General features: G+C 38.3%; 3 protein-coding genes across 4 annotated transcripts in view; 2 read left to right on the forward strand and 1 right to left on the reverse strand.

Annotated features, from left to right (window-relative positions):
* Positions 1-5,479, forward strand: part of grik4 (glutamate receptor, ionotropic, kainate 4) — a 397,525-nt gene extending 392,046 nt beyond the window's left edge. For both annotated transcript variants that reach the window (XM_084125539.1, XM_084125538.1), the window contains exons 19-21: positions 168-296; positions 376-494; positions 3,737-5,479. In XM_084125539.1, coding sequence (XP_083981665.1) covers positions 168-296; positions 376-494; positions 3,737-4,120 — 632 coding nt within the window. In that variant the 3' untranslated portion in view covers positions 4,121-5,479. The remainder of the gene's footprint in view (positions 1-167; positions 297-375; positions 495-3,736) is intronic.
* Positions 5,480-11,367: 5,888 nt separating this feature from the next.
* Positions 11,368-17,956, reverse strand: drc12 (dynein regulatory complex subunit 12 homolog). The gene is made up of 7 exons (XM_084126184.1): positions 17,793-17,956; positions 14,244-14,339; positions 14,078-14,143; positions 13,841-13,960; positions 12,529-12,621; positions 12,302-12,432; positions 11,368-11,930 (listed from the first exon to the last, which is right to left on the reverse strand). Exons 2-7 carry the CDS (start codon positions 14,311-14,313, stop codon positions 11,802-11,804), a joined length of 609 nt encoding a protein of 202 aa, XP_083982310.1. The 5' UTR covers positions 14,314-14,339; positions 17,793-17,956; the 3' UTR covers positions 11,368-11,801.
* cbl (Cbl proto-oncogene, E3 ubiquitin protein ligase) overlaps positions 15,790-23,707 on the forward strand; it is a 32,846-nt gene continuing 24,928 nt past the window's right edge. The window contains exons 1-2 of the mRNA XM_084126183.1: positions 15,790-16,323; positions 21,855-22,102. Of these exons, the coding sequence (XP_083982309.1) occupies positions 16,177-16,323; positions 21,855-22,102 (395 nt within the window). The 5' untranslated portion in view covers positions 15,790-16,176. The remainder of the gene's footprint in view (positions 16,324-21,854; positions 22,103-23,707) is intronic.

Here is a 23,707-nt window from a genome sequence, read left to right on the forward strand (position 1 = left end):
CCTATGTTAACCAAGGATTTATGCCCAACAGATGTTTAATCAACATGATTAATGAAAGGGCTTAGGATACGATAAGCTAAAAGAACAGAGTCAGCAGAGTAGACATGATACATCCAGCTCTGACTTTTGACTTCTCTAAGATGGATATTTATGACTGTTTGTTTCAGGCTCTGTCTACAGAGATGAGTTTGACCTGGCCATACTCAAACTACAGGAGGAAAACCGCTTAGAGATCCTAAAGAGGAAATGGTGGGATGGTGGCAAGTGTCCGAAAGAGGAGGATCATCGAGCGAAAGGTAAACCACCTGTCACTCAACTGCTGGTCCAAACGGAATCTATCACAAGACGTTTATCATGTTGTGTATTTCTGTGTAGGTCTGGGCATGGAGAACATTGGTGGGATCTTCGTGGTGCTTGTGTGTGGTCTGCTGGTGGCCATCTTCATGGCAGTGTTGGAGTTTGTGTGGATGCTGCATCATACGCCAGGAACAGAGGTGAGAGAGGGCTATTTTACCTGCCTCTGCTTTCTGTCCTTCTCCCCGCCCTCGCGCCTCCCTCCCTGAACCACCCCACACCCCATCCCGCACCTCACAAAGAGTATATCTCAAACTCATCTACACGGGTCTTCACTGTCACAACCAACACGGCCTAAAGATTTTTAACGTTTGAATGAAATGAAGTTCCTTCTGTTTTGTCCTCCCTGAAGCAGATTGATGGCTGTGTGTGTCAGACTGCATTGTTTCAAATGAAACACTGTGATTTTCACTAAATAAACACATCGGCATGTTTCAGTAGAACCCCAAGACGTGACTTTTTTTTGGAGGGTACAAATGCATGAGTGTTTGTTTATGTCTTCATGACTTACTGTATTATGGACCCTTTTCACATTTTTGGGGTTCTCAGAAGCAGAAGTCGTCATAGTTGGATAAACTTCTGTAGTGGTGAATGGGAGACGACAGCAAATGAAGACTTCAGATGCAAAAGCCTCTAAGTCCGTCTAAAGTTTTTGTTCAATATTAAACATTTTTATCAGGCTCCTATGTATAGGTTTCTACCCAAGTACCGGCATTTCTGAATGGGCTGAGGCCGGGATTTAGTGAGTTTGAAGTGAAAGTATTTGATGAATGTATACTATGTGCGGAGAGCATTTACTCAATATTATTATCTCATTTTTGACAGAGGTGGCTTTTAGAGGCTTTTGCATCGGAGGTCTTCAAAATATAATTTGTCCAATAGCAAAAGAAAAAATACATGATAGCGTTTCTATGACTTTTCCAAAAGAGGGGAAAATGTAGAGAGATTGATTACAGCGGTTAGAAGAGAGAATTATGTCAAATGCGCCGTCGTTGTATTAGAAACGCCCTCGCAGAAGCGATAATTTGTTTTTTGTAATTTACTACCTGCCAAGGTAACATGCCAAACATTTTTTTTTATTAAAATATGAAAAACTACATTAGATTTGCAATTTTGATAACTGTGAACACAGTCTGTGAAAAGGATCCATTGATTGCCCATATTCATAGACTGAGCATTGTGTATAAATATTCATAGAAAAAAATAATGTGTTTGTCTAGAAGTATGTGGGTGAGTGTAAAGTGAGACTAAACTAAATGCTAATTGAAAAATGTGTGTTTGTTTGTGCACTTAAGTTTTATGTGTCAACATCAAGTGACTAGTTGAGCCAGTGCAGTTTAGCCCTATTTTTGATAAATAAGCTAAATACTTGCATTACCCTTTGGGTAGCTTTGTGTATTAGCATTAGGTAGTGTGTGTTTGTGTTTGTGTGTGTGAGGTGCATTTATGCATGCAAGTGTATAATTAGGGCCCTGCACTGGTATGCCTCATAGTCCAAAGGGTAACACGTTCTACCTGTCCTGTATATATCTCTTCATCCACACCACATCACATTGATCCAACACCAAGATGACCCCTCCAACCAAAGGCCCACTAACATTACAGCTCCCAGAATCACATCATTGTTTGTGTGCGGTGCCTTTTCAAACTCATGACAATCCTTTTTTTTAATTTGCATCGAGTATGTTGATATTTTTCACAAAACTTGTTGAGCTTCTGAGTTCTGGATTTTATCAGCTAAGATGAAATGAATGCTAATGGGATGTGGCATAATTGGGTGGAAGTAACATCAAATTTCTGTATAAATTCATCACAAGCAGCTTTTTTGTTTCAACTTTTATATATAGTTCATACCAAAATGAAAGTTCTGTCCACATTTCCTCACCCTCATGTCATTCCAAACCTGTTTGACTTTCTTTGTTTTGCGGAACATAGAAGATATTTTGAAAATTGTTGGTAACCAAACATTTTAGACCATCTGTCCATTTTGCCCATTGATTTATAAGAAACATTGAGACATTTCTCATAATATCTTATTTTATGTATGAAAAAAAAAAAAAACGACACGAGGGTGAGTAAATGATGACATAACTTTAATTTTTGGGTGAACTTTCACTTTAAAAACGTGTCTCGAGACTTTGCCTTCCTTTCTATTCATCAGCGATGAGGCTCTGCAGTTGGGTAATGTTGTGCAGCGTCTCCCGTTTTTAAAGGCAAAAATATGTTCTGTATGAACGGCCCCTAATAGTGTTTTTTTCCTCTGTTAGACATATTCTACCCTGTTGTATAAAGGTGTGGCCAAATGCACTGTTGTTCTGTGAATTTTCACGGGCAAATTTCAGCCATTTCAATAATAATCCGTGTAATCTGTAATTTATCTTGAGGGCGATTTCCCTGTGCAGTTTTGCGGTAGGTTCAAGTTTGTGTTGACCAACAGAAAGCTGCTTGGTTTGAGAGTGACTTGTGCATGAGCTATGCTTCACACAACACTACACTTTTGAAAATAGATAATGAATTTCTATTGTGACCACACCTTAACTGAACAGGATGGAAACATTAAGGCTAGATCATCAATGATATTGTGCTGGAAGCATTGGCTGATACATATTTGTCACATATTTCAAAAATAAAATTTTTGTCTAGGAATGAGTGGTTTAGTTTAAGTGGATATGCATAGTATTTCCCTTCAAATTTGATGTCACCCCAGGAAATGAAGTTCTACTCAAACTACTTAAAACTCTACTGAGGACAAGAGGAAAATACAACTGTAAAACAACCATTAAGATAAATGAACAATTCAAGGAAAATATTTATTAATTTAACAGTCTTTAATCGAGACATTCTTTTTGTAATATTGTGCAATAATATTTCATTCAGGACAGAATTTCATTAAGATGACATAGGAAAACACGACACCTCTGTTGTAAAGTGACGAAAATATATGCGTTCAAAGGTTCAGATCATTTTGTGTAAATAACCATCGAAACATAAATCATATTCCTCAAGGGAGCAATTTCAGCCCAATTTTTAAGCATTAAAGGCACCGTATACAAAAAATGACCCAAACACAACAGCTCCACTCACTTATCATGTCTTTTTGAAATGCAAATCTAACAATATACATTTAAAAGTGAACTTGCTGAGAATGTAATGAGCACGTGCAGAGATCACCAAGCGCTTCGGGACGTTTTCTCTGATCTCTCTGCGGTGCATCAGTCCAGATAAACAGCCAGCGCCCCCTGTATAGTCCAGTGTTGTTTTGATCAATGAGCACAGCCAGAGCATTTCACCCCCTGTGTGCAGCGTGTCAGTGAGACCCCCTGGCCTCTCTCTCTCTCTCTCTCTCTTCCTCTCCCTCTGTCTCCGTGTTTGTGCCTCACAGCTGTCCATGTGCGAGGAGATGCTACGAGAGCTGCAGGGCATCGTGCTGTGTCAGGACAGCCTGCAGGTACGGCGCAGGCGCGGAGCCAGTGTTCTGCGACCGCAGCCTCTGCCCCTGGACGACCGGCGGGCGCGGGCCACAGCAGCGAGCCTCAGCAACGGCAAGCTGTGCACAGGCACCGGCCTGCCCGAACCCCTCTCCCACAGACTGGCGCAGGAGGCCGCCCTGGTGGCGCGAGGGTGCAGTCACATTCGCATCTGCCCGGAGTGCCGGCGCTTCCAGGGCATTCGAGTGCGCCCCGCTGGCCCACCAGGAGCTTCACCCACCCACAGCGAGGAGAGTATAGAGTGGGAGAAAGGCACCAACAACAGTGAACACGAATAACCTCTCTTACATGTGTCGGATAGACGTTAAACGACGGCTTTGCTGGACCCAGGGATTATGGGAACATAGGCTCCGGGAGAAGGAGCTAAAGGAGATGCTGTCCGTGCTGCTCAATTCGGCCCAGGAGCTGCGTCTGGTTTCTGTACACTGTCCTTACAGCCCTCTGCTTTTGGGGGACACAGCAGAGGGGCTTTGTACTATGCAGTATATTTGTCTTACTGTGCTGTTGATTTATTTTTAAATTATTCCTCTTTTGTTGTGAAACCACTATATTGCTATTATCTCCTTCTGACGACACCCGTTTAGTTTCGTTTTTCACACAGCGGACGACTGCAGACTCGATCCACTATCGCTCAACCTTTTTTAGAGTGCCAAAATACTTTGCATTAATTTTGTGCTGTCGCCTTCTCATGGCGGCCCCTGGCGGAGTAAAAATTAAGAGAACTGAACACAAAAACAACTGCGATCTGTTTTTTTTATTAGTCATATTCTATTAAAAAGGTTTTTGGGATGTTTCTGAATGTTTGATGTGCATGTACGAGGGTTTTAGATGCTATTGAATCGAGAAAAACAAGAATTTTATTTAATTTTTTCTGGTTAAAGACACTTTTTACACTTTGCTTTTCATTCTTTTGAGTTAGATTCATATTGTTGCACCCTTTGGATATGAAAATTGCACATAGTTGTGGAAAAGTGGATGCTCCCATTTAAGAAATTTGTATTAGGAATTGATACAGATTTCCATTGACCTTTTTGTTGTCATTCTAGCAGGATTCTAGGAGGTATCAAGTGTGTTCGCTTTCAAAAAACTTGTCATGGAAGTGAGTTGATTGATTTTTACATTCATCTGTACCACTCAATACATGATGAAATCAACAGGGTCACTCCATCTACACATCTGTGTGATGAGACATTGGAGATTGTGGGCCTATGTACATCAGGTATTTCTTTATATCACATAACAGCTCATAAAGTTATTGGGGTTTTTTTCTTCTAGTTTGATACCAGAAACATCCATTTGTTTATGTGATGTCTTTGGTTCATCCTTCTTGTTTTCCAAGAGAGACATCTGGTGAAAAACCTTTTAAAAATGGATTCCACCCATCAACTCACCACAGCTGATGCAGAATTTAGATACCAAAATGAAATTATTTTATTAGGCATGATGGTATCCTCAACTTGCAGAGCCAAATTGTAATAAATTGCCTTCACGTTTTGGAGAGCCATTAGAGGTTACTTATACCCATGTTGATTTTTCTGTGCATTTCTATTGAACTGAATCCATTTCTAAATGATATTTCAATACGGTGTTAGTGCCTGACGAAAATAAATGGCATTGTGTTCAGTTCTGTGAAAGTTTTTGTCTCTTGGATCTTTTGGCTCACTCTGTAAACATTTGCTTTTCTAGGTGCACAAATACAGCTCCATTCATTTACAGGTTGGAATGGCTGTGCATGTGTGTTTCAGGCTTCTGATGAACAGTGGCAAAGCTGTATGTGCAGGTGGGTTTTCACTGGATACACAGACTTGCAGACAACTCTATGGGGACAACCTCTCAAGATGTGAGACATTTACTATGTGGGGCATGAGCACACCTGCTTTAGACTCAGAGACATTTGAGCTGGTTGAAAGAGTGTTGAACACACAAGCAAAATGACTGACTGCTCTCATAGGAAGGTTAAATCAAGCAGTTTAAGTTTACAAAAGCAAAAAAAAAATATTGGCAAAAACTGCACATGCAGCAATTAATCAAATCTGTCGCAACAAATGTAGCATCATGCAAAACTTATGAGCTTTCAATGCCACTGAAATGCTCTATTTACACTCAAACACAACTAATTTATTCCATGAGCAAACTGAATAGTATTCGGCTAGTCATGTCACCTCAAAATCGCTGCCCCCATGAGGTGACCCGCTCCATGTAAAGCAAAACAGGTTTTGTTAGGTTATTAATATGACTGGGGTCTTCATCTCATGTGAGTGTACATTGCTTTTATCATGTATAAAAAGTGCTATTTGTATTTATCCTCATACGAATTAGCCACAATTTCAGCAAAACATAAAATAGTTACAAACTGCCATGTGAGTGTGTCGGAGCTTCTGTATTTCCCTCAATCCTGAGTATTTTCAAACTGAAGAAATATCTACAGATGTCTAAATGATAGAAATCCTTTTAAATTCCAGGGTTCAAACACTAAGTTGTCCAATGCTATGATGGTTTGATAGTAATGAGTGTGAATTGTTCAGAGACCAAAATGTCATGGCTGAAGACAAGACTTATTAGTGAGACTTGCAAAGCTCACAGCCCAATCAGTCCAGATGCATTCCCGAGGGCCGGGCCTCTATTTCTGTCAGCATACTGCCCTTCTCCAAGCCATTTATTTCTTCATTCAGCTCTGACCTGTTTCCACAGGATGAAATTGCATCTCTAGCTTTAATTCCTTCTGGTGTTGTAACTGGTTTGGGTCAGACAGCAAGAAATATGACTTTCTGCTGATTGACACTGAATGACATCAGCAAACTCGGTTTCACGTGTTGTTGCGTTGTGTTGCCACATGGGGTGCTATATAGTTAAATTAGTTTAAAGGTGAACTAAGTAACTTTTTTATCTTAACCGAACAGCTTCGGAGTCATTGGAATGGTTATATGACTGTTTTCGGGTTGAATGGTGGTCTTCTCGCACCCCTCGAGCGCCTGTGAGATGAAAAACCACCCTTGCAACTTTGGGCAGGCGGGCCGCCGGTGTGGTGAAGTATCCGGTCACTCTGATGTGATGGGTCCGGGCTGAGGACCCAAGCAATCCGATTGGTTCAAAGCACGTTTTATGGGTAATTGCTTTAGTGCCTGGTTACAAATCATACAAAATCACTTTATTACGTTATAACGAGTCATTAATGTATTTAATGTATTTTAAATTATACGTTTCATATACTAGTATTTAACCAAAGCTATAGATTGTGAAATTAAACATTTCTCGTTGTTAGTGTGTTTTTTAGTTAGCTTAGATAGTAGCATAGCATACAGCTAACGTTATCCGATGATCGTGCTATGAGCTTTACCTGATATTACTGCACTGATACTGCCTTACCGTATCGCGAGAACAGATTTAGATCAGGCATACTACTGGCATACTAATTGGGTCCTCAGCTCGGACCCATCACTTCAGAGTGACCGAATACTTCACCACACCGGTGTGGTGAACAATCGGGTCCGGCTGAAGAGATGAGTCCGGGCTTAGGACCCCATAGTATGCCAGTAGTATGCCTGATCTAAATCTCAAGTTGCGTCAATAGCAGAGGAGCAAGACAGCGAAATTTAAAAATACTACTGTTATTGTGTCACGAAATGTAGTTTTAAGAGTTTTTCAGTCGAGAATGTAGTTGTTTTAATCTCAAATATGTTGTTTGTTTATACAGATTTTGCCAGGGAACAAATTATAGATTAATGATCTATCTAAGCTAACTAAAAAACACACTAACAACGAGAAATGTTTAATTTCACAATCTATAGCTTCGGTTAAATACTAGTAGCCTATATGAAACGTAAATAGGCATTAATGACTCGTTATAACGTAGTACAAACGTCTTCTTTAATAAAATGATTTGTAACCAGGCACTAAAGCGATTACCCATAAAACGTGCTTTGAACCAATCGGATTGCTTGGGTCCTAAGCCCGGACTCATCTCTTCAGCCGGACCCGATTGTTCACCACACCGGCCGCAGCATCAGGAAGTATCGCGTGATATCAGGTCTCGCGATGTAACAAACTGCTTTACGGCACTGCACACATATACTATCTAAACATTTATATGCTGGCCTTCTGTGTATTATACATACCTCAGTGGACATGGCTCCGTGCGTTCGCCGGGTTCTTTGAAAACAAATGCACATGACCAGCGGGAGAAGATGGGACGAGCCAACGAGTTTTGACGACAGTGTTGTCAAATATCTATTCCGAAGCTGTAGGGGGAGCTCTATAGAGAAACCCGCGAGCAAAAAGCGAGAAAACAGCCAAGAAATCGGCAAAGCTGCATAATGCAGCTTTAAAGCAGCATTATGCACATAGATATCATATATAAACGCTAGATGTCTTATGGTGCATCACCGTTCGGCCATCTTGTCACAGGCAGGCTTAATGTAAGGTGAATGATCAGCACGCACACAAATCCTCTTATCTCGCTGAAATCTTGACAGATTTACAAACGGTTTGGTTTCTTACAAACGTTATTAACGTGGCTATAATTCCGAATGCTTGAACATGTATGTTATAATTATTCATATGTATGCAGTGTCATAACTACATCTCTGACTTTTATAACAAACCAAACCGTTTGAAAATCGGTAGAAAATTGAGCAAGTTATGGTTATTTAAAAGTACATGCACCATTAAACGAGTGAGCGAGCTGTCTGTGGCAAGATGGCCGCCACGTGCGGACGTCGACCTCCATTGGCCAGCAGCGCGCACGAGACATCTAGCGTTTATATATGATATCTATGATTATGCAGCTTTGCCGATTTCTTCGCTGTTTTCTCGCTTTTTGCTCGCGGGTTTCTCTTTAGAGCTCCCCCTACAGCTTCGGAATAAATATTTGACAACACTGTCGTCAAAACTCGTTGGCGACTCGCCCCCCTACCATCTTCTCCCGCTTGTCCTGAGCATTTGTTTTCAAAGAAGATGGCGAACGCACGGAGCCATGTCCACTGAGGTATGTATGATACACAGAAGGCCAGCATATAAATGTTTAGATAGTGTATGTGTGCAGTGCCGTAAAGCAATTCGTTACATCGCGAGACCTGATATCACGCGATACTTTCTGACGCTGCGGCCGGCGGCCCGCCGGTGTGGTGAAGTATCCAGTCACTCTGAAGTGATGGGTCCGGGCTGAGGACCCAAGCAATCCGATTGGTTCAAAGGACGTTTTATGGGTAATCGCTTTAGTGCCTGGTTACAAATCATACAAAATCACTTTATTATAGAAGACGTTTGTACTACGTTATAATGAGTCATTAATGTATTTAATGTATTTTAAATTATACGTTTCATATACTAGTATTTAACCGAAGCTATAGATTGTGAAATTAAACATTTCTCGTTGTTAGTGTGTTTTTTAGTTAGCTTAGATAGTAGCATAGCATACAGCTAACGTTATCCGATGATCGTGCTATGAGCTTTACCTGATATTACTGCACTGATACTGCCTTACCGTATCGCGAGAACAGATTTAGATCAGGCATACTACTGGCATACTAATTGGGTCCTCAGCCCGGACCCATCACTTCAGAGTGACCGAATACTTCACCACACCGGCCCAAAGTTGCAAGGGTGGTTTTTCATCTCACAGGCGCTCGAGGGGTGCGAGAAGACCACCATTCAACCCGAAAATATAACCATTCCAATGACTCCGAAGCTGTTCGGTTAAGATAAAAAAAGTTACTTAGAGCACCTTTAAAGTAGTTCAAGTTTTTTAAAAATGCAGCGCTCCAGCTAAAAGTAGTTCAACATTTTAAAAACAAACAAAACAAAAAAACTATTCTCTAAATGCATGATATTCCACTGACCTGCATCTTGCATTTTAACTGCAAAATGCTCTCTGTGTGAATGGGCCCTTAGGGGCGACAATGGAGCTTTTCCATTGTTTTTCCTATGTGCTATGGATGTGTTGGACACTGATTCTTTTACAGCGTCTTACACATAAAAGGGCATTATTAAAAAATGTGGCGTTCATGGTAAAAAAAAAAAAAAAAAAGTTACATCTCTAGGGCTTTTTTGTTTTGTTTTTATCCTGCGTCTCACATTTTTAAAAGCATTGAATGGCTCCTATAAGTTAGTTGAAGTCAATATATTTATAGCAACATACCTTAATAATAGCTCATCCAATTTCATGTCAGATGCATTTGAATGCAACTGTTTTAGCATAGTGGTATCTTGCTGTTTTTCACAGTTTCACAAATGATTTATGATCAAAAGCAGTATATATTAAAACAGCCTGAGCCCATTCTTCTAAATGTTTTAAAATGCAGTCATTGCTACAAATCTTTTTCAGGTCACTGGTTTGTCACCTACAGCTGAATTTCTAGCTATAGACTCTCTTTAATGTTCAAACACATCAGAGGTAAGTAACAGCACAGGTCATAATGCTCTTTGTCTTCTTCTTTCCACAATGAAAGTGTTGTTAACATCCCTGTGAGTGCAGGTATAATGTCATGTTCATTTTGCCGCCTTTTGTTCGCCGGCAGTGCTTGAATAAGCAGGACAACCATCTCACCATTACAGATATAATGAAATAAAAGTATTTTGTTTGCTTTCGGTTCCTTTCCATTTATTCACGTTGTGATGGATTGATCTCGGATTGGGAGACATTGATCATCTGCCTGCCAGATCAGACGTAATGCTGGCACATAGAAAACGATGATTGTAGTGCCACGTGTCTTTCCATGAATGTTAAATTCATGACATAACAAGGTCAGTTATTTCATATGTAACTGCATTAACTCAAGATGTTTATATTGAGATGATGTTTGCAGAGTTTATTCCAGACAGCCAGTTCTGGGGAATCACATCTGCAACAGCTGGCGTCTGTCAGGGGAATTAGAGCATTACTCTTGGAATCATATTAAGAAGAAAACAACAGGTAAACACATCTTATACATTCTATAGGGAGAAAATTAAATCAGAAAAGGTTTATTTCTTATTTTATTAAAATTAATTTAAATTTATACATGTAAACGATGAAGGACATTGCCATTGGAAGAGCGACAGAAAATTAGGCCAACAGAGACACCAGCTGGTGACAGAATGAACTGCACTGTCTGCTGGATACTATTGAAACGATTCGGGTCAAATGCATACATTTTACTTATAACCATTTTTCTGCATAAATTGTCCCATTCTATTCAGTAGGACAATATACATGCAAATAGATGGATGAATTGCTTGCATAGAAATTCATTCTGCTTGTTTCATGAAGAAGGCCCAAACACAAGTCTAAACACAATGTACAAACTGCTTTCTCAAATTACACTAATACCTGGTATGTTAAAATTGATAATTATATTTGATAATTTAAAATGTGAACAGTATTGAAAACTATATAATAATGTTATTGAAAGAAGTTATTTGATTTAAAACACAATAAAACAGTAATATATATATATATATACATATATATATATATATATATATATATATATATATATATATATATATATATATAATTTTATTTTATTTTTTATGTAATTTATTCCTGTGACAGCAAAGCTGAATTTTCATCATCATTACTCCAGTCTTCAGTGTCACATGATCCTTTAGAAATCATTATAGTATGCTTATTTTCCTGCTCGAGAAACATTGAAAACAGCTGTGGTGCTTTTCTTGAAACCATAATACATTTTTCAGTAATATTTTATAAATAGAAAGTTCAAAAGAACAGCATTTATTTTAAATAGAAATATTTTGTAACATTATAAATGTATTGACTGTCATTTTTGATCAATTTAGTGCATCTTTGCTGAATAAAAGTATTAATTTCTTTCACACAATTTTATATATATATATATATACACACATCGCAATCCCTGGAGCCCAGTATGAAAAGCCCTGGCTTATGCATTATACATGTAATTTCTTAGATGTCAGAGGTCTTGGTCTTGTTCTGTTCACAGTGCTCAACTAAAGATGTCCTCATATGTGAAGCGGGTTTATCCCAAAGTCACTGAGCATGTCCTTGACTTCCTGATGAAGGACTGTGCTCTGTTCTTCCCACTGCAGCCGCGTCTCAGCCAGGTGAGAGAGCAAACTGTCCAGACAGCCCTAAGCCAATAGACACCAATTAATAAAAAACAACTCAATTTAAAATGAAAAGTAGCTTATTAAATGGGGCATGTCTCGCCATCTGGCACAAGCATTTAGAGGTGCAGATGGTCTCTACTTTTCTAAAATACTAAATGCTGAAATGGATAACCTTTTGGATGGCAATCATATTTGGTAACACTTTAATTAACCGTCCATTCAATTTGTTTTACTATAGCATTAATTATACCTCATTTAGTCAAGAAGATTATTCAGTCACACTTTGAAATGCCACCAAGCAATTTTAAGCTTTGTGTAGTGCTAATAAAATGTCATCCTTTCAAGCGCTGATATTTCACTTAATCACTTATAGAGCAGTGCCTCTGACTCACGTGCAGTATCTTCTCACACTCACTCTCCATGCGGTCCAGTTTTCTCTGGAGGTCAGAAATGATGGCGTCTTTTTCTGCCTCGGTCTTCTCTCGCCGCTCTCTTTCCGATTTTAATTTAACCTGACACTCGGCTAATCAAACAGAGGCCTGTCATTAGCATGTGTTTGGTTAAAGCACACTGCCTTTGATAAGCACAAGAATTTGAATATGTTAACGGCTGAACTCACCGAGCTGCGTCTCAAGCAAGTCCACACTCACTTCAAGCCTGTTCACTTTAGTCTGCAGGTCTGTTTCCATAGACCTATATTGACGGTTGAGATCTGTTCTCAAAGGTAAATACAATACATATTGTGTTAGAAATCAATGACAATGTAGCTTCTTACACAAACATACTGTATCACACAAGTTATTCACACTACCATTCGGAAAGTTTTTTTTTTTTTTTTGTATAATGACATTTTTAATTTCACAAAAGATTTCTATTACAAATAAATGCTGTAATTTATATTCATCAAAGACTCTTGAAAAGAAATGAGAAAAAGAAATGTTTATTGAGCACCAAATCAGCATATTACAATGATTTCACAAGGATCATGTGACACTAATGACTCAAGTGTCTCCAAAGCAGTACAACATTAAACATTATCGGGCGGTTTCCCAGTCCTCGGCCCTGCTAACATTAATCTGAAGTTAAACCTGCCTTCTGGTAGGTTTAATTTAAGCCTCAATTTAGTCCTGAAAGTAGCTTTAGTCTTCCTCCAGGAAATCATGGTCATCATCTATGTTATCCAAAGGTTGCTGGCTCTCAATTAGGCTATTCCTGTCAGTAATTCATCCAAGTGGCCATATCTTTATTTGCAGGTCCTCCGCCAGTCTTAAACCTCTCTCTTCAGGCATCAGCAGCAGTTTTTTTTTTCTTCCACAACATCTCTATTGAATATCAACCCACAGATTTCACAAAACAGTAATGTAATAAAGCTGATGATTCAATCTTGTTGTATTGTTCTTGTAGATGTGTGTCCATTTGCATTTAATTAATTACAAATAGATTTCCAGGCATTCCTTTTCTTTTCCTAGATTCCACAGCTGATGTGTAGGCGAAGGTTTTTATTATTATTATTATTATTTTATTTTTTTTGCTATTTGCTTTAAACTAGTTCTATCTTGTTCAAGTATTTTTATTTTTCTTATTGCAGTCTTTTTTCTGATGCCATTGTTTTCCTTGGATTTGCTTCTCAGTTACATACAATTTTAAGCTTTTCTTGGTTCATTCCAAATAGGAAACCTCTGTCATACTCATTCAGATTAGCTCATTTGGTTTTAAATTAATCTTGTTCAGTTAAATTCAGGAATTCATAGTCCAGGTGTTAGTAATCTGTACTTAATCTGTGTTTTAGAAAGCCATTTTTAAGCCATGATTAACTATTTTACTCCTGTCTTAATTTAAGACCTGTCCGGGAAACCGCGCCTATATTATGAAGAATGAAGGTGTACTATATCAATAAACCTGCAATAAAGCAATATAATTTTTATACAGACCTGCAGTGATGTCCTTCATGTCTGATCTTTCCTGACTGAGCTCCTGCTCCAGATCTCTGATTTGACATTTCAAGTCATCTCTCACCACTGTAGCCTGACGCGCTACACTGCTCCTGAGTGCTGACAAGGGTTGTAGAGACGTTACTTTCTTAATGTTTTATTTTAATTGAACATCAGCCAACAGAGAAAAAAATCTGAGAACAGTCCATTTAAAAAAAATATAGCTATTTGCCTTACCCAGATGCTCTTTTAAAACAGCCACGTCTAAGGCACTTCTCCGGTACTTCTCTGAAAGTCCATCATCTGAGAAATAAATAATATATCATGCTAATCAAATATCACTTAAGTCTTTATTGTAAGAATTATATTATTTCGTGTTTATAAAAGCAACAACAAAAAAAACCTTTTTCCGGCGTGCTCTTTTTGGACTTTTCCCTTTTGCTGTTTCCTTTCCCTTTCTTCTTGGGTGGCATAGTGTACAGAGACTCTAGGTCTGCATCTATCGAGCAGAAGGAAAAGTTTCATTGTGTCTTTAGTGTGTATACAGAGCCGCCTGGTAGCGTGGGCGTGGCCAGAGAGAGACGTAAGCCAATCACCTCTCCAGAATGCCAATTACAGTTGTTCTACCTAACCGCATTGTACCGCGTCGCCGGCTGGTTGCCTGGAGCTGTGTATAAAGTTGCCAAGCTCGTCGTGTTGGTTTATGGACAATAAAGTAATTTTAGGTATTTCTGAATTGTTTATATTATTTAAAGAGAATCTCTTTTATTCGTTTGAAATAGCCTAAAGGACGTGGAGCTCTATCACAAGTGTGTTTACTTTTCATTCAATTCAGTAAAGTTAATGACATTTGTAATGTGAATGTGAACTGAAATGATGAGAGAAGTTCAACGAACCAAGCATCATACAGCGGTGAACTTACAAAAACAAAGTAGTTCACCTCAAAAAATATCTGCATAATTCATCTTTTTAACCCGGAGGGCGGCGAAAGTACAATACAAGCACTTCTACTACCAATGCTTAGCTCATGGATATTAACTACGTCACATTTACGTTGCTTGGTAACCTTCCTAGTGCTCCAGTTACGTGCCTTAATTAATATTTACATGCTTTTCACCATAGTAGGATTCGTACATTCACATGAAGAGCAAGAAGGGAGGCGGGGAAAATTTGAGACATGAAAGAGGGCGAGGTCTTACAAGGCGGAACAGGAAGAGCAATCATACAAGTACGGGAGGGGGAGGTAGAAGGCGGTGTTTTTTTTATTTCCTTCAATAGCATATTTTCCGCAATCCAGTATTTTCATGTGAAGAAAGACGATATGTGCTGATTTTATAATAAACATGAGCGCCTCCCCTTCATAGGTTTTGCCCGCAAGGGCTCTTGTCTTGCTTAGCCTGAACTTCCCGTTGCAAAAGTAGTGATAGGAAGTACGATTCATTCCAGCGAATCGGTTCTTTCGAACACGTCCCTTCAAAGAATCGATTCCACTATTTTGCACGTCACTTCTCTGACTATCACGTCATCACATGGTCCCTCACAACCCCCGGTGTTGAATATTACATGCTTGAAAAAAGTTCAGATAAAAAACTTTCCCTGCTTGATCTGTTAAAACGTGTTTTAATATGAAAGTAATTCTGGTTAAGTTTATTGATTATAATTTGACTGGCAAAACCATTGACTGGCCATTAGTCGTGTTTATTGTGTTTACATTCTGACGGTGTTTATTAGGCCTATAAATTCATGTGTCATGTCCATGAGTTTTTGTAGACATGATACTGCTCATAAAAACATAGTCATTTAGAACCTGAATATAATGCATGTTCATTAAACCAATTTGCTTTACATCTAGACTGTTTCAGTCCGACCAGTTTTGTGAACCGATTTAACTGATTGAAAAGATCCGACTCAAAAGAATGGTTCAAACACATTCACGAATCGGACATCGCTCTGCAGAAGCGCACAGATAGAGAAAGAGAGAGAGAGAGAGAGAGAGAGAGAGAGAGAGCTGCAGGAAAAGGGAACATCACGCTCGCACGGGGTGTCGTTGTGAAAGCAGTTGTTCCTCAACGTCCAGACATCCATCAAAACTTATTTTTACGCGTTATTTTTGACGGGATTCGCCGCACTACCCGAGCGTATTAAATACAGCGTGAAACGGTGGTTTCCTGCAGGGGGATTTAATGGGAGTCTTTCATCGATAAAGCGCTTCTTCCCCCCCACCCCCCTTGACGGACCTTCGCTCGAACCGAACTGGACTCGGGCGCTGTCCTCACCGGGGGGTATCCGAACCCAGTTATATTTTGACTGCGAAACCAACACTCCAAAGTCCGAATATGGCAGGAAATCTGAAGAAAGGTGGGGGGCTTATTGGCATGATGAAGGACGCTTTTCAGCCTCACCATCACCTCCACCACTCCCATCACCAGCCCGGGGCCGTGGACAAAAAGACGGTGGAGAAATGCTGGAAATTCATGGATAAGGTGGGTGACTATCAAGCAAAAACACAAAAGGTAGATACCAGAGAGAGACGTTGTAGCTAGCAGCCTCGGTCTCTTGTTAGCTTAGCCGGATGGCCTGCACCGAGGAGTCCTAATGCAATATGGCAGGGCTGCTCTGCTAAGGCAATTAGCTGAATGGTTTGCTGGCTAATAAACTATATTCAGTCAGTCAAATACTTTGGGAATATCCAGCTTTAGAGAGTAGGTAATTTTTCGGTAGTCGTCCACCCCAGCTTGCCTAGCAGGACTTCTGAATACGGTATAGGGTCCTGTGCTAAAGTTAGTTGTCCTAGCTTAATAGCTTGTGGTATTACTTAATTGGTCAATATTGTTTATATATTGTTAGAAGAGTAGGAATTGTTTTGACCTATCTGGACAAATGTGACTCCTCCTGGATGTGAACGGTGTGAAAATCACAAAGTTGGTTTTAGCAACCAATATCTGACGTTCCTAGAACTGTTGCTGGTCATTTAACGTTAGTTGGTTAAATTGTTAACTTTTAGTGTAGACGTGGATAATGGACAGTTGATCTGTTTTCTCAAACACTACTTGCGTCTCTTGTTCCTGTTTCTATGTAATTTTTTGGATAAACAGGAAGCGTCACATCATCTTTTTATTATTTTATTAAGTAGGCTACTTGCAATTGGTTCTAAGTGAAGTGTAGACTATTATTTTCTATTCTGAAGCATTCTAACTTTACCTTAATTCATCAAGTCATACACAAGAATGACTTTAGACATCTAAGTATCCAGCTGTATTTAAAGCTGGTTGTTTTTGTGTTTAATGGAGCTCTATCCGAGCATGGTTTGTCTTATGATCAGGTATTAACAGATGTTAGGCACACTTGGCCTTATCTAATACCTGATTAACCCTATAAAACCTACTGTATCATATCTGATACATGTCTAAATTATCAAGATAATCAAAACTTTGTACACAGTCTACTGCATGCCCTCTGATTGATAGTTCACACGTTCTTTCTTTTTTGCAAGACCTTTTAGTATAATTTTAAAAATGTCCTCCTTCAGGTCGTGGTACACATGTCTTTTTGTATTTTTTATAAAGTAAACATAATAACTTTTATATTGTTAGTTATATTTTAAGATGTACCTTTACTGGACTGAAACTTGGGTTTACTTGATATTCCATGCATATTTTTTTAGAAAGAGCATGTTAAAAGAGTCTGATGTATCAAATATGATGCAAAACAAAACATATTTTGTTTAAAGGTTCAATAAACTGTTAAATTTCATATGTCAGGCTTTACAGGGGTAATGTACTAAGAATTTAAACATCTGACAAGAAATTGTGTAGTAAAATAGTAAAAAAAATAATAATAATAATTTTAAAACGTTAGACGAACTACCAGAGTGGTTTCTTTTGTTGAATTTGCTTCCTCACAATAGAAAAGTTTAAGCTGCAGTTCATGGAAAAAAGTTGTGGTTACTGACCTCACACTTCCTGTGATGTTCACACTGATACATAAGCGAAACGATGTATCTTTTACAGGGGACTCGTTTTTAACTTATCCTGTTCAAATGGGAAACCACTTAGATACTAAAGAGGCCATTTACTTAGTAAGTTTTGAGATGTAGGCCTATGTTACAAAGGAAAACTATTTAATTGTCACTGAGAAGAGAAACGGTTAATGCTTTCTGACTGAGAACTTTGCAACTTCCTATTTGCTCAGTTTCACACTGGGTAGTTTGGTTAGTGCACATGTGACATATCACATTTTCTTCATAAGCAAATCTTCTCATTTTTGCAATTTTAACATGGTAAATTTCCGCTTTGTGTTAACTTGTGCCGAGTCTTAGATTATGAAACCCTTAATAGAATGTTTAGTATGAATGTCAGGATCACCGTGATTCAGGATACATTGTCAGGAGAAGTTCAGCTTGCAAAACAGACCTTTCTGAAAGAAAAGTTTCTTCATAGGACTTAAACATTTATTAAGTCTATCCTGACTTGGCTATTTATTATCCAAATTAAACTTTTTCTTGTTATACGTTTAGTTATATTCTCTCAATCCCCTGTAAATATTCAACGTCTTACAAACTCCACAAGAACCCAATGGTTGTTCTTCCCAGTTTGACCTTTAATATGAAAAAACTTTGCATATTCAAATAAGAATAAACACAAATGAAGTTCTGTATTTCCCCTACATATACAATCATATTCACCTTGTTTACAAACACAAATTATCTACACTTTGATTTCCTCATAGGGTTTAGTAATTATGAAACCACAGGCCAATTAAGAACATTTTATTTGTAGGTGAAGAGTTCAGATGCAAAAGCCTCTAAGTGCCATCTGAAATTTTCTTCTAGAATGATCATTTTTATCAAGCTTGTATATTTAAGTTCAGTAATTTCACTTAAATGACAATTAATAGGTAATTTGCATTGCCATTTAAGTGAAATTACTGAACTTAAATATACGAGCTTGATAAAAATGATCATTCTAGAAGAAAATTTCAGATGGCACTTAGAGGCTGTTGCATCTGAACGCTTCAGTTGTTGATGGTAGGATTTGCATAGTATAATGTGGTTAATCATGAATACAAATTTAACACCATAAATAGGACTTGCATTTTTGATTGCGTAAATATATTGGTGCATATTTAATGATTTCTATTTTAATTGACTTCCGGGTGTCGTTTTTCATGCTTGAGACCAAGCAGATGTTTCTCCGCCTTTTTGGACTATTTTTCTTAATTCACATTATCACTGGAAGCCATAATGAACGCACGTCTGCACATGAACACGTAGACGAATGCATGTTTGCTGATAATTCTTAGGACGTCCTGTCGCCACAGTCTTATCTCTTGGCTGTCAGGACTGGGGGTGCATGAGAGCCAGAAGTTTTGGAGCACAAGTCAGACTGGATGGTGAACCCCCCTCCTGTGATGTCATCAGCTCCCCCCCCCCCAATCACAGCTGGTCCTGTGCTGGAGACAAAATAGATAAGAGAGGCTGCAAGCCCTCGGAGCAGCTGCATGCAGCGCCAGCCTCTTATTGCCGAAACGTGTGCTTGCGGTGCGGCGCTTCTCCAACTGCTGGGGTGGTGACATTTGAGCAGTTTCCCGTTTCCTCAAATTTCCCACCCACGTCTTAATCAATAGTTCAGAAGGTGATGATGCATGGCTTTAGTCCAGACAGAGGAGAGCCACTATGTCTGGATTTAAGCAAAGGCTATTGGACCATCAGTATTATCATTAAGTCGTTTGGCTAATGAAGTGGTTTGAGGGCATGTACTTAATCATGATGATTTATTGTCTAGAATGGATGTTTTTTGTTTTTCTTGGAAGATTTCAACAACTTTATGGCCTCCAGTAGAATTGGGTGGAATGACACCATACATATATATATATATATATATATATATATATATATATATATATATATATATATATATATATATATATATATATATATATATATATATATATTAGTCAGATAGCTATTGCAGATAGCAATATCTGTATAGTAATAATAATAATAATGCACAACTTGAACAACCAACAAGTTGGATTGTGAAGATCGCAGTCTCCGTTGATGGATATAACATGTGAAATACACCACTGTACTAATTCTGGGGTCAGTACGATAAAAAAAAGAAAAGAAATGAATAGTTTTATTCAGCAAGGATGCATTAAATCAATCAAAACTTTGTCGTATTAATAGTATGATCACTGGTGAGCTTATATATTCTATTTTATGACCGCGAACACGTCTCATCCGATCAGAATTTGGAATTGGAATTACTAGTATGTTTTTAATGTTATTTTTTACTGTCTTTACAATTTAGTGTTAAATAATGTATAGCTTGCCCTGATGTCAGGCATATTCATTTGTTATGAATCTTTTATATAAATCAGAAATAGATTAAAAATAGAAAATAATAAAAACTTCATAGTTTTAGAGATTATGAAACTTATTTTTAAATTGATACATTAGCTATATTTGTAAAGTATTCAATTCACTCGATTATGTAAAAAATAGGCTTTACAACATAGTTAATTAATATACTAATTTCCCATTTTGACTTGCGACAAAAAAAAAAACCTAAAATTATATACAATACCATGATAAAAAGCTGTGATGCAAGCATTAGACTTCTGTAGCTGCAAAGTGAACACGGTGTCATTCCCAGTCACCAGCTATAAATGTTGTAGAAATTGAGATGCGTAGTGCTGTAGATTGCAGAACCGTGTCTTTTGTGCAAACACGGTTGTCCCCGTCTGTAGTTAACAAAAATTCTTCTCTGGAATGTTCTTGGTGTGTGACCTGACAAGTTTTGTGTGTATTTTCAGTTCAGTTAACAGTTTTAAAGCCCTTGTTAGTGTAGTTTTTATTTTTATCTTACACATATTAGGCTATATTGCAAGAGAAAACTTTGGCCCACAGAGGATATGAGGTTAAGTTTGCAGTTCTGTTTTCTTGATCGATAGTTAACTTAATGTGCCTTTAGAGAATTGTACTGAATTTTTGTACACAAATATTTTTTCAGAGCTTGTTGGCTGCTTTAACAGACAAATATACACAAACATATCCAAACATGTACATGTTTTTTTCTATAAAGCTGCTTTGAAACCATTTGTGAGTGAAAAACACTATACATATAAAAGTGAATTGAATTGAACATGGATATGTGTGTGTGTGTAATATTATTGTATAAACTTTTTTGAGTTTGAGGAAATAATATTGATTCTGTGTCAATCTTTTGTGTACACTACTGTTCAAAAGTTTGGAAAGAAATTAATACTTAGGTGGTCACACTTTATTTTAAGGTGACGTAGTTGTACTTCCTCAAATAAGTACAGACTAGAGTAATATTAATTTACCTCATGTACTTACTATAGAGTTACGTTAGGGTTTGGTTTAGGGTTAGTTAGTTACTTGTAATTATGCACAATTTACTGTTATTACTGTAGTTAGTACACATATAGTAACATGTAACTACGTCACCTTAAAATAAAGTGTTACCAATACTTTTATTCAGCAAGAATGCATTAACATTTCAACTTTAAAAATGATACAATAATAAAGCTTTCTTGGGCACCAAATCAGCATATTAGAATGATTTAAAAATAGAAAAACGTTATTTTAAATTGTAATAATATTTCACAATATTTTTTTTAGTTTTTACTGTAGTTTTGACTATCAAATAAATGCCACCTTGGTGAACATACAACAAAGAGACTTCTTTTAAAAGCATGCAAAATATTACCCACCCCAAGCTTTAAACAGTAGCCTATAGTTTGTCTTTGTTTTACGTCTCTTTCCTTGTATTTAGAGTAGCTGTTATGTATTTTAAATTAATTTCCGTGGACTTGATGTAATAAAAAAACGGCAGTCATTTCAGGGTGATTTTCAAAGCCGTTTTCATAGCTTATATTGTTGTTTCTGGCATCGTAGCGACACGCCATTTCCATTGGATTCTCAGTTTGCTTCTCAGTGTTTTGAAAAGATGCCATATTTAACATGGTCTGATTTTTCTCTGCTCTGCAGGTGGTACGGTTATGCCAGAACCCCAAGCTGGCCTTGAAGAACAGTCCTCCGTACATCCTGGACCTGTTGCCAGACACCTACCAGCATCTCCGCACTATCCTGTCCCGCTATGAAGGCAAGATGGAAACGCTGGGCGACAACGAGTACTTTCGCGTTTTCATGGAGAACTTGACTAAGAAGACCAAACAGACCATAAGCCTGTTCAAAGACGGCAAAGAGCGAATGTTTGAGGAGAACTCTCAGCCCAGGTGAGCACAGATGAGTTTCTTTAATTACAACTTTTCAGGTCACCAAATTTCTGCTCTTAGTCGCTTCATAGGCTGCAAATGTTCAAAAAGATGTTCGTTACGGTCTGTAGTGACCAAATAAAGGTTTCAACTTTTTCCATTTGACGAAGGCGTTGGGTTGGGTGTGAAAGCCGACATCAGAGCTCTCAGGCCACCTCTGTGCAGACGTTTCCTGAGCTACTTCATGTTTTTTGGAATGCTCTGCAACTTAGTTTGGTGTGGGAGGCAAAAGCAGAAGTAGTGAAACATGGTTTGTCAGTCCTTGAATCATGTGAAACCGGTTTCTTGAAAAATTTGAGTAGAGGTTACGTTGAGTTAAGCTGAAGCCCAAGTCATATATCAAAGATGCAAATGAAGTCGAGCATGCAAGCGCTCACGGATCAGCCAGTGGACTGAGATCGTATCAGGCCTGTGGTTCTTCTGCTTCTGGAAACTCTTGACTTGACGTGTGTGTGTTTGTGGACGGACGGACAGACAGATGAGGAATGTGTAATGCAAATAGGACCAGTCACAAGAGGAAGAGCTTAACTGAGGCCCAGACCTTACAACTAACAGTTCGGTTTTAGAGTTTCCTGTTGCAACCTTTGTTAAACCCACATATCATTTGTAATTCATCCTGAATGTCTTGTTTGTAAGTTGCCTAAAAACACTGAAGACTGTTATTTCATTCACATAACACTTATTCTTCTAGCCCATAAATGCCAGTTTATGTCATATACAAAAATAAATGCAGTACGATTTTCATACATGAAAATTGTTTAACGGCCTAGCTAAGCCATTGAACCCAATGTGATGTCATATATTTGGCTTATAGTTTGATCTAAAATGACCCTACAATATGATTTAAAAGTTCTGTACGTTCTCGTGAGTCCCAGACATTTTCCCTCAGGAACCGCAGCTTGTTTAGTTGATTGTAAACATCTTATTTATGTCCATACTTAATTTCTGTCATTCTTATTATCACACTTCCTGTTGTACAGCGGCTTCTCATATCAAAGGCCAGTCATCGAGCCAACTGTCATTTCATATTTTTCATATTATTTTACTTCTATGAAACTAGAAAATAATTGTCAATCTAAACATTTAGAGGTTTGGGACCTTAAGAGCTTTCATACGAAATCTTTTTGCATGACGAGGGCCTCTTTTTGAGCCGCTTTGGTGGCAAATTCTCGAATCTTAGCTAAAGCTTTTTTTTGTGTCATTAGACGCTGAAGCTTTACTTAGTGTGGCTGAGGGGGCGAAGTGTTCATGTTGAGTGAGAAGAGTTTAATGATTAACTCTGACACATAAGTCATGCTCTGCACCATGCAGACACTGCTCTTCCTGTTAACGCATTCACTTCCCCTTCCTGTTTCTCCTAAGCCCCCATCAGCATGCACTGCTGAGGCTAGCTAAAACCGGCTACTTATTACACTGACTCTCAGTGACAATTCAAGCAATTTTCAGCACATTTCGGTTGTTAGTAGTACTGAAGACTGTCATAGATCTCCCACATTCAAATTCATGCACTCCATGTCCAAATCAGAAGAACTGATCTCCTCCTCTATCGCTGCCTAGCATTGGCTG

Source organism: Abramis brama (genome assembly GCF_963993115.1).
Source record: "Abramis brama genome assembly, chromosome: 10".
In the NCBI taxonomy this organism is placed as follows: domain Eukaryota; kingdom Metazoa; phylum Chordata; class Actinopteri; order Cypriniformes; family Leuciscidae; genus Abramis; species Abramis brama.

Excerpts from the sequence above, each read along its gene's own strand:
- drc12 (XM_084126184.1), bottom strand. The coding sequence starts at position 14,313 with ATGCCACCCAAGAAGAAAGGGAAAGGAAACAGCAAAAGGGAAAAGTCC. Across the intron at positions 13,961-14,077 it reads TGTTTTAAAAGAGCATCTGG|CACTCAGGAGCAGTGTAGCG; the intron begins GTAAGGCAAATA and ends AACCCTTGTCAG. Across the intron at positions 12,433-12,528 it reads CTTGCTTGAGACGCAGCTCG|CCGAGTGTCAGGTTAAATTA; the intron begins GTGAGTTCAGCC and ends CTGTTTGATTAG.